Consider the following 20,446-nt stretch of genomic DNA (forward strand, 5'->3'; position numbering starts at 1 on the left):
ACCGTTACTTCTGTGCTGCTGCCTTCAGAGCTAGGCAGCTAGAGGGCAGCCGCTGGCCAAGCACCCAGTTCTGAAGGCAGCATTGCATCCAGCAGCAGCGTATAAGTCAGGATGGCAATGCCATACATGCCACCACCACTTCTGTGCTGCTGATGACAGCAGCGCTGTCTTCCGACATGGACTCCCAAGACAGCAGCCGTGGAAGGTTCCCAGAGATGGGTCTGACCCAGCCTGAGAGCAGCCCCGTGCAGAGGGAGATACAGTCCTATCCCTCCCCAGCCAATCCAGGACTAGCAGCTGGAGTCTGGCGCACCATAGGATCCCTGGCTCCAGGCCCAGCATTTGAGAGTTAACAAGGGGCCTTGGGCTGGCTGTGTGGGAGGGTGGGTAGGGGGTGACCATGACACCACCCCCTCCCGACCACAGAGCCCTGGGTGGTCACCCAGTCATAAAGCTGGCCCTGCCTCCCCCAAATGTAATGACCTCTCCCCCTCATACCATGCCACCCTCACTTATGCACTGCTGCTGGTGGCAGCGCTGCCTTCAGAGCTCGGCTCCCAGCCAGCAGCCTCCACTCTTCAGCTACCCTACTCAATGAAATCTGGTCTTCCATACAATAGCCAGATTTCATGGGGGAGATCAGATTTCATAGTCTGACACACGTTTTTCACAGCCATGATTTTGGTAGGGCCTTAACTATAATCACCAGATCCTTTCAACATCAGTGATTGCAAGTTTGTTACTGACTCACTGGCAGTTCAGGTCCATTCCAGTTTAACAATAGCAATGCACCAGTTAATCCCACAATATGATGTCTATATTTAAACTGTCTGCAAGATACTGGTAGAATATTGGACAAGAGCACAAAATCCTGATTTTAAACCAATGCATCGTGGAAATTTATTGGAGCTCGGTTTCCAAAATATTAGTTTTCCTAGTCCAAAATAGACATGAATAGGATAGTTCATCAATAAAGCTTCTACTTCAAAGCCTCATTAAATATTTTTTAAACATATTCAGCATATGAAATCTAGGGACTTGTACTGTGGCCATCAGAGATCTATCTTCACCCTATCACACCAGCAAGAGAGCACAATTGCCAGCTTTCATGCAGTAAGCATCCCGACTTTCACAATAAACCAAAAAACAAGCTAATCCTATTTCAAAACAAGGCCAAAACAAGCCAATCCCTAAGAACCCCAACACTCTATGTGACTAGATCTCCCCAGCATGCAGTCTGGGACTGTGTTGGGCCCACTATGCACCCCTGACTCTCACCCTCCCCCCCTTGCCCCTGCTTGCCGGGAGCCGATCAAAAAAAAGAAGCAACAAGCTACAAGCCAAACAAGCTACAAGCCAAAAACTGGCCAACAAGCAACTCACCAGCCAATTAAGCCAAAAACAAGCCCAATTTCTGCAGTTTTTTTTGCAGGTTTGGCATGTCTGCAAGAGAGTTTTCCAAACACTGCACATGTGTATGATTGATGGTTTCCTGGAATGCAGCATGACTGCAATAATTTTATTCAACAGCCCTCTCTTTTCAGGTTTACATTTTCAGCATAATTCTCTTTTTTGGCCTAGTGGTTGAGTCTTCATGGCAAATTCAGCCTTAGCCCCTAAAGTGCTGAAGGCGGAAATTAAACAGCAGAACCCCTTTCTTTAACCCATTCAAGAAAAATCCATAGTTGTGGGGGAAGAACAAGAGGAAGATCTGAAGGTGCTATTTGAACACCAGGAGAAAACATCATCCAAATTACATTAAGAATTAATTATGATAGAGGGAGCAGTCTTGTGGAAGATACGGTATAGAATCATGTAATGAGACTATCATAGTCTTATACAAAAAGGGGCAGAGTCAAAGCTGAACAGGTAATCTTAACCTTGTCATTTCCCAACTTCTTAGTGCTTCAATTTTCAAATGCAACATTTTTAGACTTTTTGTAGCAAACTCCCTATGGTTTGGGTACAAAAAAATCCATCATATTTCAACTATTTGCTGAGTACTTCAGGGTCTCTAGATACCATGGTTATAGGGGCCATATAATTACAAAGAATAGGATACTCTGTACTGCACAATATGTGCAACTAATCAGGCAGGAATTCTTGATTCATTCCATGATATAGAGAAAGGCTGGACTCCAGAGGTATGCTTCTGTTCCTGTGCACCTTCATTAGATATACAAAGATGCAGTACTCCCTATGAACTTTCCTAAGTTGCCTATGCATTATTATTATTTGTATTGCAGTACCAGCCAAAGACCCCAATCAAAGTTACGGCCACATTGAGCAAACACACACAGAAATCATGGTCCCTGGCCCAAAGATCTTACAAACTAACATGCTGTAACCACAGCACTTCCAGCCCTGACTCTTTGGGGAGTTATGAATGAATCAACCTAGCCAACTGCTTCTTCACTATGGCCTGGTCCACACTAACCTCCCACTTCGAACTAAGGTACGCAAGGTATCATTCGAAGTACCTTCGTTCGAACTTACCGCGGGTCCAGACGTGGCAGGTAGGCTCCCCCATCGATGCCGCGTACTCCTCTCGCCGAGCTGGAGTATCGGCGTCGACGACGAGCACTTCCGGGAGCACTGCCAGTCCCCTCCCCCCCCCCCCCCCCAACACCAGCGGCGGTGCCGGGCCACCTCCCCCAGTACCCACGGTGCCCTCAGAGCACCTCCACCTCCCCCCACCCAAGATTTAATTAGGGGTACATAGAAAAAGTCATGGACAGGTCATGGGCCGTGAATTTTTGTTTACTGCCCGTGACCTGTCCATGACTTTTACTAAAAATACCCATGACTAAAACAGCCTTAACTGTAAGTGATTTTGTTTATAACTTCCTAGACAAAAATCAGAGAATATATTTTACATAGCATTACTAAATTTTAATTGATATATGGATGGTGCCTCTAATACAGTTCAAAGAATGCTACTATTTGATTTTTTTTTTTTTTTAAATCAGTAATTTTTATAGCAATTGATAAAAAATAAGTTCTCTTTGATCAATGTATCAATTTAGTTAATTCAAAGACAGCTAATCTGTGATTCAAGTAATGCCTCGTGCTAGCTGTGTTGGCATTGTAAATTATTTCTTCCCAGCATCTTATTCATAAATAGACAGAGTAAATAAGCCATATGTGCACCAAGACTGAATTTGAGCTTTGTGAAGGACACTGATATTCACTTTAAGCTAACATAGTAATGGTATCAACATGTAGTCCAATACTCACAACACCTTGTTATTCTAACGGAATCAATTAATATTTCAGGAATCATTTATAATTTATGACCAGGGTAGACTACCATTCTCCAAGATTATATTCCTGAGAATACATACTTGCTCTTTCATTATATATAACGTTTTAAAAGCTTAGCACAAAAAAGTTAATCCATATTAAAAAAAACAACCAAAAAAAAAAAAAAACCACACAAACAAAAAAAACAACCATACTACATTTTTCTGCTTAGAAATTCTGAATAAAAATGATGCAACATCATATTTAGTACCAGAATTCCAAAAGATACTAAATATAATCCCAAGAGCAAATTCATTTTTAAAATTAGTTTCTATGGACCTTCTGTTCCAGAAATAAAGAATAAAATCGAATGTTTTATTACGAGTGCCTAGTATAACTGCATTTACTAACATCCTTCAGAAGTTATTTTATTCTTCCCTTAGTGATCTACAGGGCAGGAGTAGTAGCAAGCCAGTAATACAGCAGTACCACAGACTTTCCTGTAGTTTCCTTCTGTTCACTATGGATAAGTCTCTGTTTGGAGATGGGCAGAGCTTGTTCCTAGGTATGGACTGTGTGAAAGCAGACAAGAGAGTAGAGTAGGGAAATATAGCACATGTGCAGGAAAAAGAAGTGGTCATAATGAGTATGGGAAGAATGCTCCAGTGGTTAGGATGCTAGCCTAAGAATTGAGAAACCTGGGTTCAATTCCCTGCTTTGCCACAAAACTTTGTGTAACCTTGGCAAGTCACTTAGCCTCGCCTCTGTGTCTCAGCTCCCCATCCGTAAAACAGGTACTGTGCAATACTTTATCCTCACAGTATCCCTGTGAGGTAGGGAAATACATTACAGATTGTTAAGCACTGAGATCTACTGATTAAAAATACTTTATAAAAAAGGTAACTACATTAGTTGATACTGGGAAGCGCAGTAGTGACTAATTTTTCACTATTCAAGTGGGATGGAGAGACGGAAGTAGACCGTACAAGTTGCCCATCACATTGTTCAGGACTTCTAACCTTTCAGCTTCCTGATGTGAGTCCTGACTCCCTGTACCCTATCAGTTTAGCCCTCTCTTCTTAGTCATTGGTGGTTTTCCCCTTATGTAGTAACTGAGGTTCTTTGAGATGTGTGCGCGCATGTGGGTGCTCCACTTTAGGTGTTCATGCGCCGCCTGCTCGTAATTGGAGATTTGTGATAACTGCCCGGTTGGTCCCCATTTTGCGCCGTTTCAGGTGGTTATTTGGTGCTGTGTGACCATCCCCCCCACCCCTTACCTTCTCTACTGCAGAGCACTTAGTGTGAAAGTATGAAGTAGAGGGAAGTGAGGATGGGTAGTGGAGCACTCACGGGGGGCGGGGGGAAGAGGGGATCTCAAAAAACCTCAGTTACTACACAAGGCGAGTAACCCTCTCCTTCTTCGAGTGATGTCCCTGTGGGTGCTCCACTTTAGGTGACTTCAGAGCAATGCCCTTCAGTGGAGGGAAGGGGATTTGGTGTTGAAGTCGTGACAGATAATATGGTGAGTCCGAATAGCGCACATCGGATGTTGAATGCTGCTCTAGTGCATAGTGTTGTATAAATGTGTGGGCTGATGCCCAAATTGCTGCTCTACAAAGGTCCATAATGGGAACATTGTTGAGAAATGCTATGGAGGCCGATAAGACACTGGTGGCATGAGTATGAATGTCCGTAGGGGGTTGTAGGTCATATTGGTGATAACAGTTTGATGCAATCTGAAATCCATTTGAAAAGCCTCTGTTTAGATATGGTGTCCCCTCTGGATCGTTCAGTTATTGAGACGAATAATTTCAGAGACTTGTAGAATGACTTCGTTCTATGTAAATTGCTGATGCCCTGCGTACATCCGGGGTATGGAATGTTAACTCCTATCTATCCCTGTGGGGTTTCAGATAAAATGTCAGTAGATGGATGGATTGGTTGAGGTGGAATGATGAGGCAACCTTAGGCAAAAACTTGGGATGCAGCCTCAGGGAAACTTTCTCTTTGAAAAAGATTATGTATGGTGGGTCTGCAATGAGAGCTCCCAACTCTCCAACCTATCTGGCGGATGTAATAGCTACAAGAAGCACTACCTTCATCAAAAGGTGAAGGAGAGAGCATGCTACCATTGGCTCAAATGGGGGGGGGGCGCAGTAAGGACTCGAAGGACTAAGTTGAGATCCCAAGCTGGGGTAGGATTTCGCACTTCAGGGTAAATGTTGTTGAGGCCTTTGAAGAACTGCTTGGTGAGTGGGAAGGTGGAAAAAAAAAAATCAATAAAATCGTATACTTTGTGGTGGAACGCTATGATAGCTCAGAGATGGGCCCATCCATGAGCTCAATAAAGGTATGATTTTTTTAAGTTCTAATATTAGAGGTCAGGAGGCTGAGATTGATACAATCTTTCTGCTGGCACCAGGTATCAAACCGCTTCCATTTGTGTAGGTATGTGTGGCGGGTGGTTGTTCTGCGGCTATTTAATAAAATGTTTTGTACTTCCTTCACGCACATAATTTTGGATCCTTAGAGCTTTGAGATTGAGTATTTCCAGGTCCAGGGGAAGGATTTGATGTGCTTCCTGGGACAGGAGAAGAGGCAGAGGTGGAAATGTGCATGGTGGACACACCACCATCTTGAGAAGGTAAGGGAACCAGGTTTGCCGAGGCCACGTGGGGGCTGTATCAGGATTACTTTGGACTTTTCCAGCCTGATCTTGTAAAGAACCCACGCTAGGAGGGGGGTGAGAGGAAAGGCGTATAAGAGGGGAGCGTTCCATTTGATAAGAAAGGCATCGCCTAAGGAGTGAAAACTCAGCCCTGGCATTTGGTGTTTTGTGCAGTTGCAAACCTCCAATGCCTGAATATATTGTGGAGCACACATGTGTTCAACTCCTTCTCATGGCCTTGAGAGAAGTTCCTGCTTAAGGTATCTGCTGTGGTGTTTTGGCATCCAGATAAGTATGATGCTGTGATGTCAATATTGTGCATGACGCATCAGTGCCAGAACCACATAGTCTCTATGCATAGGGAGTGTGAGCGTGCTCCCCCTTGTTTATGTAAAACATGCATGCCACCGTGTCTGTGAGGACTTGTATGGTCTTGTCTTTTTTGATGGGTAAGAACTGGGAGAAAGCATTGTGAATGGTTCATCGTTCTAAAATATTTATGTGCAGAAGGGATTCTGCTGGGAACCAACTGCCCTGGATAGAATATGACTTCAGATGTGCTCCCCAGCCCAAAAGTGATGTGTGTGTCATGATGGTCATCATGGGGGATTCCGTACAAAAGACCATCCCCATGAAGACGTTGTCTGGCTGTGTCCACCAGAGTATGGAGTTTTTTTTAATCTTGTTTGGCATTGTGAGGCATTTGTTTATATTGTGCGTGTGCGGGACATCTCACGTGTAGTCTCGCATGCTTGACAACGAAAATCGTGGCAGCCATGGGGTCCAATAGTTGCAAGCAAATCCTGGCAGTTACTTGCGGACTGTTTCATGCCATGGTAATCAGATTGGTTAAAATTAGAAGTCTGCAGGTGAGGCAGTGATTAAAACCCAGGAAGCCGGGCATGCCCCTCAGGGGAGCGTTTCCCTCCCACCAAGGAGAGAACGAATACTCTACTCCAATGCTTCAACAGAAGCCCAAACTCCTAGTGAGGGAATTTTTTTAAAGGAAAGAAAATAACAGAGATAAAAAAAACAAGACTAACTATATCTACTAAACCTAGAACTAGTGAGAAAACTATGCTATTAAGACTAAGCACAGAGGCACTGGTAGATGCTCCAACTTGAGCCAAAGGCGGTAGAGAAGAAACTCGGGGGGGGGGGGAGGGGAGGAAGGGTGTCGCACAGTGCCAGATAACTGCCCGAAGCACCTTGAGACGGGGACCAGGCATGTGCAACCAACTGGCACTGCTATCACAAATCTCCAATTACAAGAGCAGGGGTGCACAAACACCTAAAGTGGAGCACCCACAGGGACATCACTCAAAGTAGTAGTGCTGGGATCCCCCCACCCCACTGTCCCTCACATAGGGGAACCAAACGAAGCAATTTAAAACGTAACTTTTATGCACACATGCGTTCCCTCGTTTGGATTCCATGTAGAGACCATTGCTCGAAAAACAACTTTGCCTTAAACAAGCATATTTTTAAAACTTTTTAATGGGGGTGCTCAAGTTACTAACTAGTGAATTGTTTGTTTTTTGGTGAGAACACTAACAGTGTTAAATTTTTGGAGGGATTTCACAGAACTAGAATTTCACTGAGGTTTACATCCCTATAACATCTCTGAAGTAGACAATTACCATTATGAAAATAATGAAATATTTAAAATGATCAATAGTGGAGAAGTGCCTTCAAAGTGCAATAATTCATGTTACTGAAGTGTTTACAATAAATGTATTCACAGGTATCTATGATCTAAGCATTGTCAGAGGAAAAATATGAATCAATCAACCTTATTCATTACACTCCTTGATGTTTACTCTTTTCTAGTGTCAGAGAGGCAAGGTGGGTTAGGTAATATCTTTTATTGGACCAGCTTCTGATGGTGAAACACACAAACTTTCAAGCTACACAGAGCTATTCTTCAGGTCTTTCCTAGCATGTTTACTATACAAATCATGAAACTTACCTTTTAGGTCTGATTAATTAATTACAAAGGAAAGTTATACCTGTAAGAATAGCAAGCAACAGCTTCCAGTCCTCTTTCTTGACCAGTGAGTTAGTATCGGTATGAATGACTCCAGTTGGCCTCACTAGCACTATTTCCCTTTCTAATGACACACAGTATTTCAGCTGCCCACATTTCTCAGGCCTATTCTGGCAGCGTCAGAAGACTACGAGAAAGCCACAGTTTGAGAGATATTCTATCTATTCTTTGCTCTGCCATTAAACTAAAGCACTACCCTTCTTTAGAACATATTTAGAGATTTTATCTTGATCTTTAACTTGACCTTAAATTATATGTTAAATGTTCCAAGGTATCAAAACTAATGTCCCCTTAACACTCTCTTTCTCTTTGCCTTAATGTCTGAGGGTAACACAGCAGCCCCAAAGTCAGAGATGCTTCATAGATTATGCCAGAAAGAGTGCTGCAGCAGTATTCCTTAAAGCTGATTCAGATACTCTCCTGGTGCTAAAATTTTAATCAACTTGTTCCAACAGAACAAAGCTATCTGTTACTGAAAGAGCAGCTGGTACCAGCTTAGTATCTAATCTCGTCAGTACACAGGAAACTCCCAGATCCAACAAGTTCTTTAGAAGGCAAAAATCAGCCTTGGCACTGATGACGTTTGGCAGCAGAAGGACTGCTTCTTTGAGTTGATGTAATTTTAGTACTCACTGAAGTCTTTATACAGTGTAGTCACAAACCCAATCCATCTGGCACAGACTTCTTTGGTGCCAGGGCCACCCATGACTTGGCTGACTGATGCCAAAGATGGAGTGGAGAAGCTTTGTATACAATTCCCTTAAGCATAACAAAATTCTGCTATTTGCTTTCCTTTTATTTTGCCAAGTTCTGGACAAATTTGGCACTGATGCACAATATACTACAAATTTAAAATAAAAAAAATTAAAAATGCATGTAAATATAATCCTAATTCCACCGTAATCTATGCAAACCTTACCTTTTGCTAAATAAATCTACTACATCTCTACCTTGATGTAACGCTGTCCTCGGGAGCCGAAAAATCTTACCGTGTTATAGGTGAAACCGCGTTCTATCGAACTTGCTTTGATCCACCGGAGTGTGCAGCTCCGCCCCCCAGGAGCACTGCTTTACCACGTTATATCCGAATTCGTATTATATCGGGTCGCGTTATATCGAGGTAGAGGTGTATTAAAAACTTGAAAGAGCATTGTGACATAGCTAGGGCCCAAAACGTGTTCCCATCCTTCTCCTAAACGTCATTCAACACCCTGTGTTTCAAGTGTACATTCTTGAAATTTCTAGACATTTGATACTCTTCATAACACATTCACTTAAAAAAAAAAAAACCACAGCAAAAAGGGGAGATTTAAAACGAATGAAGTTTTAAAAGAGTTTTCCTGATCCTCAAAAGATACATTAATCAGTCAATATCAAGAGCTGGATTCTTCCAGTTTCAGAATGGAGCAGAAGGGGTCACTGGCATGAAAGGATTATGATGAAACTATTTAGAAAGGAGATACTTATATTTAAAAAATCCCACTAATACAAAGTTATGGTCAAGCACTCAGACACTATGAAACTGAAAAAAATTAAAGTTTGCCCTCGCAATACTTCCAATGTTGTCAGCTCTAACCATTTTATCAGGAGTCCAATTATGCCGAGTGTTTTTCATGACTGAATACTGATCTTGCAATCTTAACTCTACATTAAGGTTACATTCTTGCATTTAAATTCCCCAGGCATTTAAGAACAAAGAAAATCTAGAGAAGCTGCTGAGCATCTTGTAAATTCCTTGCACCACGTCAATTCAACTTGCTCGCCTAAAAGATCACCATCAACTTGAAAATTATGCCTGTCTAAAATTTTTGTATCTATTAGTTAACAAAAATAAGTGAAAAACTGTCAAAGTTTGTGTATTTCACAACAAAATTAGCAATAGGTCAAATGCGGTTTTCTCTTCGAAGACCATTAATTTCCTCCTTGCTAAAAAAGACATTAAAAAGAGTGGAACAGGTTTTTTTGGGGGGGTAAGTAATGGAGAACAAAACCAAGAAAAACTGAAAGATGCTCAGGTGGACATGGGAATTGTTTAAAACAGGGTGGATTTGATTTAAATCACTGGTCAGGAAGACTCGATTTAATCATGGATTTCTACATAAAAGCGCATTCTTGTTGGTTGTTATAACCTTAATACACATTCTTCATACCTCAGAGAGATGTAGGTTTCATTTTTAGAAGGTACACACTATAAATGCCTGCCCTGTCCCCGGCCCCAAGCCGCTCCCACAAACGTTGCGGCCCCTGGGAGAGGAGGGGCAGAGGGCTCTGCGTGCACTGCCCTTGCCACACCTCCAGGTACCTCCCCCAAAGCTCCCATTGGCGCAATTCCCTGTTCCCGACCAATGGGATCTGTGGGGGGCGGTGCCTGGAGGCAAGGGCAACGCACAGAGCCCTGTGCCCTCCTGCCTGGGTGCCGCAGGTACATGGTGCCGGTGGCACCGTGGGCCAGATCCAAAGCCCTGAGGGGCCAGATCCGGCCCGCGGGACGTAGTTTGCCCACCCCTGTTCTAGACTGAGCACTGAGTCCCATTGGGTAGACAGAAAGATTAACCTAAGTAATCTATACAGAAGCTCCTGGAACCCCATAAGATTGGGTCCCTAAACCATGAACTATTGGAACTAATTTACAAAAAACTTTCCTTAAGCATTACATGAATATATTGTTTCATACTATAGAATTAGAATTTATAATCCCTATTCCATGATGAGATATCTTTGAGCTATAATGTGTCTATCTTTAGATAGGTTTTTTTTTTCCCTTCAAAAAGCATTTTATCAAAAAAATCTGATTCAAATAAAAAAATCCAATTTTTTTTATTTTTATTTTTTTAATCATCATTGATTTTTATCCACCCTGGTTTAAAATAAGTTGACAGTGTTTCTCAAGTTTCTCAGACTTTTCAAGAGGAAATGTTTCTCTGCAGGTACTCACCTATTCAAGTTGGGGTATGTGAATTCAGTGTATTAGTATACACATGCAGACCTAAGGACATGTTCTGACAAGCTACATATGCAATTTTGAAAGGGTTCTCTTAAGTAAAACCAATTGTTTCCTCTCCTCCTCAAAGCAAAAGCATTTGTTTTCAAAGTTGCATCAATGTCAACTCTCCTGTTCAAACTTCCGGCATTTTTACTTTAACTTCCATCTTAAAAAAGAAAAATACTGATTAAATCTCCTCACGCATATACCTTTTTCAAAGTTCAAAATCAGCTGAACTAATTTTGCAGAAACTTTCTGGGAAAGTCACTTTTGAGCAGAAACAAAGCAATAAAATCACTATTTAAAGATAAATATTTCAGAAAGAGGAAAATATGAAAAAACATATTATCAATTAAATTTAAGCGTGAATTGTAAGCTCCCACTCTATTTTATAAACCTCAAGTAGTGTGGGTCAGACTTAAAATGCTCATGAGTAAGAAAATTCTGACTTTGTCATAACAGATCACGTAAAAAGCGACAAACTGTCCTGTGGCACCTTATAGACTAACATATTGGAGCATAAGCTTTCGTGGGTGAATACCCACTTCATCAGATGCATGTCATGTTAACAGATCATGTTATGATCCTTTTCCAGATCACTACTACAGACAAGAGCTCACATGCATTCTCCCAAGACACAGAATACATTTATTGTAACAATATAGAGGGTATGAATTTTAACACACTTAAGCACATAAATAACTTTAATCATCTGAGCAGCTCAATTTCAGCCAATGGGACTGATCATATGAATAAAGTTACTCATAAGTGTGTGCAGGGCTCATAGGTAATATGGACAGTTGACAGTGACCCTATAACAGGGTAATTTACTCCTTTAAGGGCCAGGAGCCTGGAGTCAGCAACCCTGTTCGATTATCAGACCCACTTGGGAAGGAGTCAGTGATGCCTATAAAGGGCTGAAAGAGCTAAGCTGGAGGAGAGCTGCAGAAAGGAGATTGACTCCTGTGACTGGTCCTGGAGCAGAGAGAGATATCCATTGACAGGCCTCTGGGCCCCTACACTAGGCATGTGAATCGTTTTGTATTACTTTGAAAGCTTTTTGGTTTAAATAAACCATACCATTCACATTTAGCAAAAAGAACAGGAGTACTTGTGGCACCTTAGAGACTAACAAATTTATTTGAGCATAAGCTTTCGTGGGCTACAGCCCACTTCATTGGATGCATAGACTGGAACATACAGCAAGAAGATATTTATACATTAAAAAAAAAAAGGTCACAAAATGAACATTCTGTTCTCTACAGAAGGCCTTTGAAATTCAGCTGGGAGAAGAATCCTGGGGGGTCAAAAAAGAGCCTTGTCTTCATCCATGAAATTCCATTCAAGTATAGCTAAGTTTTAAACTGTTAAAATTGCCACTTCCCTTCTGTCTCTTATGACATTAGCAAAATTTTGGCAGCATGCCAAAACAGCTGAACACAAACATGGTCCCATGCCATTACCAAAGTAACAGCAGCACAACACACGCTACACTGGGAACACCAAGAACAAACTGTGTTTCCAGGAGTAGGAAAGAAAGAGCTGGTTCATGCTTCCCCCAAAAACTCTTCTCCCCACCCAAATCCAAAAGCCCATCTCTCCAGTGGCTTAATTTGTAATGAAAGAGGTGCCGGGGCTCAAGCAATTTTTGTACTTTCATAACCAAAGTGGCAAGTGGTGCCAGGGCTATGAAATGCCAAACCTAACAGTGCCAGGGCACAAATTAAGCCCTGCACCTCTCCTTCTGGGACCACCATATGAGGAAGAAGCTTACCCCTGCCTCTCAGCATAGAGGAAAAAGGAAGGTAAGCCAGGTGCCCCTAAACAAGGCCCAAGACATGGCCCTACTGATCCCTCTCCTCTCTAGGGTACCACATGGAGCAGGAGTTCTCCCCTCATCCCCCAGTCTTCTGGGGAAGAAGAAAAACAGGCAAGCAAACTCCCTGACACTACTCCCAGAACAAGCAAAGCTCTCACCCCAGCAGCCCATTCCCGCCACCCCGGGATAACAGCTTTCTGCAGAAGATCCTGTATTTCAATTGGCAGAATTCCATGCTGAAGGAAGCCTCAGGGTTTAAAGCTTGAAGATGATGCAATGGGGGGGATGTTATAGTTGCACTGAATATAATTTTTTCCTTTAAGTAGAGGCTAGGAAATAAACCACATTAAAGATTGTTATTTAAATATATTTTATGTTGCCAAGTCAAGCACTTGAAAATCTTCAACATAGGGAATGAGGCATCTATGCAAAGGCTGTTTTTATCTTCATCATTCAGTGTGTGACCCCTGCTTTATTTAATTAAAATTATCCAGATTTTGGACTGAATACAGAATTATTTCCTTGTTGTCTTTTCTAGGGCATTCACATATTAATGAATTTATCTCCCCAGTGAGATAATAGTATTATTCTCCCCATTTTACAGATAGCCTCAGGCAAACCTCTCAATTTGGTCATCTCAGGGCCTCCTCCTGATTCCCAACCCTGTTGTCATTTGTTCAGCTACACCTCTACCCTGATATAACGCGACCCAATATAACACAGGTTTGCATACAAGGCGGTAAAGCTCTGACACAGTACTCTGAGCAGCGTGTTAAGGGTGCCGGGCGAGGCCGGGGGGTTGGATAAGGGGCAAAGGGTCTCAGGGGTGGTCAGGGGCTCCCCCCACCAGGGCCTGGGAGGCAGGAGCTGTGGGGGGGCACTTTTGGGGGCCCCACAGTCCCAGAGTGGCCCCGGGGATTAGCAGGGGGCCAGGAGAAGCCCACTCCACTTCCCTGCCCCGAGCAATACGGCTGGGGCCAGGGCGAGGGGGCTTGGGGGAAGGGATCTCCCCCGCACTCATCGGCAGCAGCAGAAGCAGAGCAGCCTGGCCCCAGCCCGCGCCACTCTGCCAGCTCCCAGCCACGGTGCTCCGCTTCCTGCCGCAGGTGAGTGGCAACTCCCCAACTCCACCCCAGCGACATGGCTGGGGCCGGGGCAAGGAAAGTGGAGCAGGCTGGGGCCGCGTCACTCCACTTCCCGCCGCAGATGAGTGTGGGGGGCATCCTTTCCCCAACCTCCCCGCACTCACCGATGGCAGGAAGCGGAGCGCTGCAGCTGGGAGGTGGCGGAGTGGAGCAGGCTGGGGCTGGGCTACACTGCTTCCCGCTGCTGCCAGTGAGAGTCTGTCAGGGGGTGAGGGGTGTGGCTAGGGGACAGGGAGCAGGGGGGTTGGGGGTCTCTGAGGTGGGTGGTCAGGGAACAAGGAACAGGGAGGGCCAAAGCAAGTTCGATATAACACGGTCTCACCTATAACACGGTGAGATTTTGTGTCTCCCGAGGACCGCGTTATATTGGGGTCGAGGTGCATTTTACTGCCAGAAGAGCTGAGCGTGCACAGCTTCCACTGACTTCAGTTGCAGTTGCGAGGACTCATCACTTCCTCACAGCAGGCCCAGGAACATAATATTAACATGAAAATAAAGTATTGCTGTGTGCCATTCACCTGTCTTAACCAGACCATCCTCTCTTTCAACAGTTCCTTACCTCATTCCTTATATAGCTTCCAACTTCTAGAGCAAATGAGGCAGAGATCCTACCAACAGCTTAATTTCACAACACAATTCTAAATCATTCCCTGAACACCATCCGCCCTGATCTCTGAATGGCCAGGGTGCAGTGGGAAAAAAAAAATAGGGGATCATCATGGAATTAAAGACTATCATAAAGCATACCATAAGATGACTGAATTAATGTTACATGGCAAACAAATAAAAATATTATCTAAACCGGGGTAGGCAACCTATGGCACGCATGCCAAAGGCGGCACGTGAGCGGATTTTCAGTGGCACTCACACTGCCCGGGTCCTGGCCACCATTCCGGGGGGCTCTGCATTTTAAATTTAATTTTAAATGACGCTTCTTAAACATTTTAAAAACCTTATTTACTTTACATACAACAATAGTTTAGTTATATATTATAGACTTATAGAACTAGACCTTCTAAAAATGTTAAAATGTATAACTGGCACGCAAAATCTTAAATTAGAGTGAATAAATGAAGACTTGGCACACCACTTCTGAAAGGTTGCTGACCCCTGATCTAAAACTTTCAAGTCCATGACTTTACAACCTAAATAATATTTTAATAGGTGGGTGTTTGGTATGTAATTTTATCTTAGAGTGTTCAGACTCGAAGGTTTACAGACTTGTAAAGAGAGACTGCAACTAGTACCAGAGGGGGGAAAAACAACCCTAAAGCTTCAATCTATTTGTCAGTAATTCTTCCATTAGTTTTCCCTACAACAAAAGGTTCCTGCACTTTTAAATTTAATGTTTTATTTTATTTCTTCTAGCAAAGACCTAAATAATGGGGGACAGGGATAACTAAAGATCACTGAAGTAGTCTTCATTCATTAGTGTGCTTTGAAAACATTTTACAATAAAATGTGTTTTAATATCATCAAAACTACATTATAAATAGCATCTAATTTAGTTATCAAGGTTTTAGATTTGCCTTTTCAATGTCATGTTATCCACAATTGTAAAGGTTCAACACAATACTGCAATGAAAACATTAACTATTCCGTATCTTGTATGTAGGATAGTGAACCATGCTACTAAAACTGTAAACTGCTGTCACCCTGCTCATAAAAATGAGATGTGCATTCTCATTAGGCTATCCCAAGTAAACAAAAAATATTAAGAGTTGCTGATTTACAAACAAATGAGGGTTTTTTTTAAAATCCGTAACAAAAAAACCCCAAAAATGTACTTTTCATTAGAGCCTAATTATAGTACATATATAACGCATGTTACTTTAAAAAAGGATTCCTGCTTTAAATCCTAGCATCAGAGCACTGAAATCATGAATTCTAGCCCTGTGCCGCTTTATAACTGAAAAGCGGTTCAACTTATATAAATTTATATATTAAAAAATTGTGGGAGACTAAGTCATGAATGATACAGTTTGAAATTGCTGAGATTGTAAAACCAAAATACAGAGCAACATTTAGCAGTTTTCATGTACATTAATGGAACAGGTTAACAAATCCTAGAAACACAATTGTGGATATATAATGGATAATCTAAAAAAAAAAAAACCTAGTCAACTTTTATCAGTACAAATAAAAGAAATTTTAAAATTTGAATATTCTGGAAAGCATAGCCATTAACCGACGAGTGACAAGATAAATGAAATCTTTACTTTCAGTCTTGCAGTTTGCTTTTCTATCAAATAGTGTTATTTCAATACTTTTAAAAGTTTGAGAAAGTGACTTAAGTACTACATAAACTGAACATTCTCCTATACACCAATGCTTTAGTCTACAACCAGTAAATTAAAACTTTCCTTCAAAACTACATTTTTTCCTTTAAGGAAAAAAAAGAAGCATCCCAAAAGGAATCAAAACACACTTTTAATATATGTTTAAATCAATCATTTTTGGGAAAATAGTTTGAGCTACTCATTTCCAGACACTACACAAATCAACACTTCAAGTAAAAAAAACAAAAACCCAATCACCACCAAAATCCCCCTTCCTTTCTTTTACCACTCCACCAGCACCAACACATATTTTAACTGAAAAGCTTACCTTCTTCTGATACCAGACTATAGCATCTGTTACTTTTGACGCCATTTATTCTACTGCATTCGCACGGTAGTCATTTTAGGCTGTTGAAAGAAAGACAAATTTTACTTCCACCTTCCAAGAAAAGACTGATCAACAGGCATGTAAACTACTCTAGTTACCTGCAGAGTAAAATGGTCTACAGGTATACTTACATTACATCTTGCCTCGTTATTTTAGTGATAAGTTTTCCCCAATTAAACAAAAATCTGCTGCCATACTAAGGAGACAGAAGTTTCTATTACAACAGCTTTTTCCACCCTGTAAAATAATGCATACCTGGCAAACAAAGTAAGCTTTACTGCCCAGCTAAGTCTCATAGGATATATCTACACTGAAAAAAACAAAAAACAAAAAAAACAAAAAAAAAAAAAACCACAACAACAACATGATACCAAGTCTCATGGGGAGACTGGTTCAAGCTCATAGGGCTTGGGCTGCAGGGCTAAAATTTGCAACAGACATTTAGGTTCAGGCTGAAGTTCAGGCTCTGAGACCCACCCACAACATGGGGTTTCAGATCCTGGACTCCAGCCTGAGCCTGAATATCTACACTGCAATATTTAGCCCTGCAGTCTGAGACCTGCAAGCCAAAGTCAGTTGACCTGGGCCAGCCGCAGCCATGCCATAGGTCTTTTATTGCAGTGGAGAAGCACAGCCCCTTTAAGGCCAGAAGGGACAATCATCATCATCTAGTCTGACCTGCACATTGCAGGCCACAGAAACTCATCTACCCACTCCTGAAATAGGCCCATTTATTGACTGAGTTACTAAAGTCTTTAAATCTTGATTTAAAGACTCCAAGTTAGAGAATCCACTATTAACTCTAGTTCAAACTAGCAAGTGATCCATGCCCCACGCTGTAGACAAAGGCAAAAAGCCCTCGGGGTCTCTGCCAATCTGACCGGGGGGGGGGGGGGGGGAAGGGGGCGGAATTCCTTCCCAATCCCAAATATGGCAATTGGTTAAATGCAGGTCAATGAGGCCCACTGCCAGACACCTGGGAAAGAATTCTCTGTAGTAACTTGGAACCCTCCCCATCTAACATCCCGTGTCCTGCCACTGGAGATATTTGCTAATAGCTGTCAACAATGGGCCTCAGCCATTGTACGCAACTTCATCATACAATCCCCTTCATAAACTTATCAAGCTCAGTCTTGAAACCAGTCTGGTTTTTTGCCCTCTCTTCTCCCCCTGGGAGGCTATTCCTGAAGTTCATTCCTCTGATGATCAGAAACCTTGAACTAATTTCAACCCTATACTGGTTGATGGTCAGTTTATATCCATTTGTTCTTGGGCCAATGTTGGCCCTGAACTTAAATAATTCCTCTCCCTCCCTGGGTGTTTATACCTCCGATGTATTTACAGAAAGCAATCATATCTCCCCTCAGCATCCGTTAGACTCAACAAGCCAAGTTCTGTAAGCCTCCTCTCATAAGGTAGATTCTCCAATCCTCTGATTATCTTAGTAGCCATTCTCTGCACTGGTTTCTTAAACATGGGAGACCAAGATTGCACATAATATTCTAGATGAGGTCTCACCAGTGCTTTGTACAATGGTAATAACCTTCACTTTCCCTACTGGAATACCTCGGCTGGTGCATCCTAGGATTGCTCTAGCCTTTTTCACAGCCTCACCGTCACCCTGTCATCCACTAATACACCCAGATCTTTCTCCTACTCAGTTGCTTCCAACTGACAAATCCCCAGCTTAAAGCAAAAATTATTGTTGTTAGTCCCTTGCACTTAACACTATTAAATTTCATCCCGTCTCTTTCTCCAGTGTCCAAGGTCATGCAAATCTTCTTGTAGAATATGCCAGTCCTCCTCCCATATTAACAATACCTATCAATTGTGTATCATCCGCAAATTTTATTGGCGGAAAAAGTAAGTGTGCGCCAAGGTCATGGATGAAAATGTTAAATAAGATTGATCCCAAGATCAATCCTTAAGGAACTCCACTAATAACCTCTCTCCAGACTGGCAGTTCACCTTTCAGCATGACCTGTTATAGTTAAGGCTAAGATTTTGTCATGGTTATTTTTAGTAAAACTCATGGACAGGTCACGGGCAATAAACAAAAATTCACAGAAGCTGTGACCTGTCTGTGACTTTTGCTACTGCGGCTCCATGATTTCCCCCACCATCGTGGTGGCTGGGAGCTGTGGGGTTCCCCCCTCCACCCACAGCAGCTGGGAGTTGCAGGATGACCATATTTTCCAAAGAGAAAACGGGACACCCCAGTCACTTGCCCGAGGCGTCCCCCTCTGCCCTGGGTAAGCTGTCACCTGTAACTGGAACCCTGAGAAGGGGCCCCCTCAGGAGTCTATCACCTGTGCTGGAACTTTGCAGGAGGCCCCGTCACTTGAACCCTCCCAGGGCCACATTGGCTGTCAGCTTCAGAGTCCTGAGAACGTCTATGAGCTCCGTGACACAAACATAGACTTACTTATAGTCCCCCCTTTAACTAGTTTCTTACTCACCTTTCAGTTCTAATATTAATCCCCATCTTCTCCAATTTAACTACATTTCCCACATGGAACTGTATCAAATGCTTTACTGAAATCCATAGATTAGGGTCTACTGCATTTCCTATATCTAGAAAAATCAGTTTTCTTCTCAAAGAAAATACTAAGAAATGCTGTGATTTAAGTTCCTGAGATTCACATTGCATGCAAAATCTTTTTTTTTTTTTTTTTTAAACAATGGGAAGTTGTACCTATTGCTTTATACTATTGCCTTGTTAGAATTTGTCAACAAGTACTTTTCTATGGAAATAGTGGGATTTAGTGAAGTCAACAGTGTATTCAGGAAAGTGAACCATAACATTATAAATGCAAAGGAGGACCATTTCAGACTTGCAGCCAGATATAACAAAATTACTGTTGGGATCACCCTAATTATGATTTTAAAGTTTGCCAATTTTCTTACTGAAAGGGTAAACTAAAACTGTATTAAAGGGGATAAGCAAAGGCATTTTTTTAAACTATTAAATGGTAGTATTTACTACATCCATTGAATTTTTTAAAAAATTAGGCATTATCTTTACGTAAGAATGGCCATACTGGGTCAGACCAAAGGTCCATCTAGCTCAGTATCCGGTCTTCCAACAGTGGCCAGTGTCAGGTGCCCCAGAGGGAATGAACTGAACTGGTAATCATCAAGTGATCCATTCCCTGTCGCTCATTCCCAACTTCTGGCAAACAGAGGTTAGGGACACCATCCCTATCCATCTTGGACAATAGCCATTGATGGACCTATCCTTCATGAATTTATCTAGTTCTTTTTTGAACCCTGTTATAATCTTGGCCTTCACATCCTCTGGGAAATTATTCCCTAGGTTGGCTGTGCGTTGTGGGAAGAAATACTTCCTTTTGTTTGTTTTAAACCTGCTGCCTATTAATTTCATTTGGTGACCCCTAGTACGTGTGTTATGAGGAGTAAATAACATTTCCTTATTTACTTTCTCCACACCAGTCATGATTTTATAGACCTCTATCAGATCCCCCTTTAGGCGACTCTTTTCCAAGCGTAAAAGTCCCAGTCTTATTAAACTCTCCTCATACGGAAGCCATTCCATATCCCTAATCATTTTTGTTGCCCTTTTCTGAATCTTTTCCAATTCCATTATTATTTTTTCTCTTTTTTGGAGGAGATGGGGCGACCACATATGCACGCAGTATTCAAGATGTAGGCATACCATGGATTTATATAGAAGCAATATGATATTTCTGTCTTATCTATCCCTTTCTTAATGATGCCCAACATTCTGTTCACTTTTTTGACTGCCATTGCACACTGAGTGGATGTTCTCAGAGAACTATCCACAAGGACGCCAAGATTTCTTTCTTGAGTGGTAACAGCTAATTTAGACCCCATTATTTTAGATGTATAATTG

At 42.1% G+C, this 20,446-nt stretch overlaps 1 protein-coding gene across 4 annotated transcripts in view; it reads right to left on the reverse strand.

Moving 5' to 3' along the window:
- The window catches only part of PHTF2 (putative homeodomain transcription factor 2), a 145,306-nt gene that overhangs the window by 98,826 nt on the left and 26,034 nt on the right, over positions 1 to 20,446 (reverse strand). For all 4 annotated transcript variants that reach the window (XM_034765851.1, XM_034765841.1, XM_034765823.1 and 1 more), the window contains one exon: positions 16,513 to 16,592. In XM_034765851.1, coding sequence (XP_034621742.1) covers positions 16,513 to 16,557 — 45 coding nt within the window. In that variant the 5' untranslated portion in view covers positions 16,558 to 16,592. The remainder of the gene's footprint in view (positions 1 to 16,512; positions 16,593 to 20,446) is intronic.

Source organism: Trachemys scripta, chromosome 1 (genome assembly GCF_013100865.1).
Source record: "Trachemys scripta elegans isolate TJP31775 chromosome 1, CAS_Tse_1.0, whole genome shotgun sequence".
Lineage (NCBI taxonomy): Eukaryota > Metazoa > Chordata > Testudines > Emydidae > Trachemys > Trachemys scripta.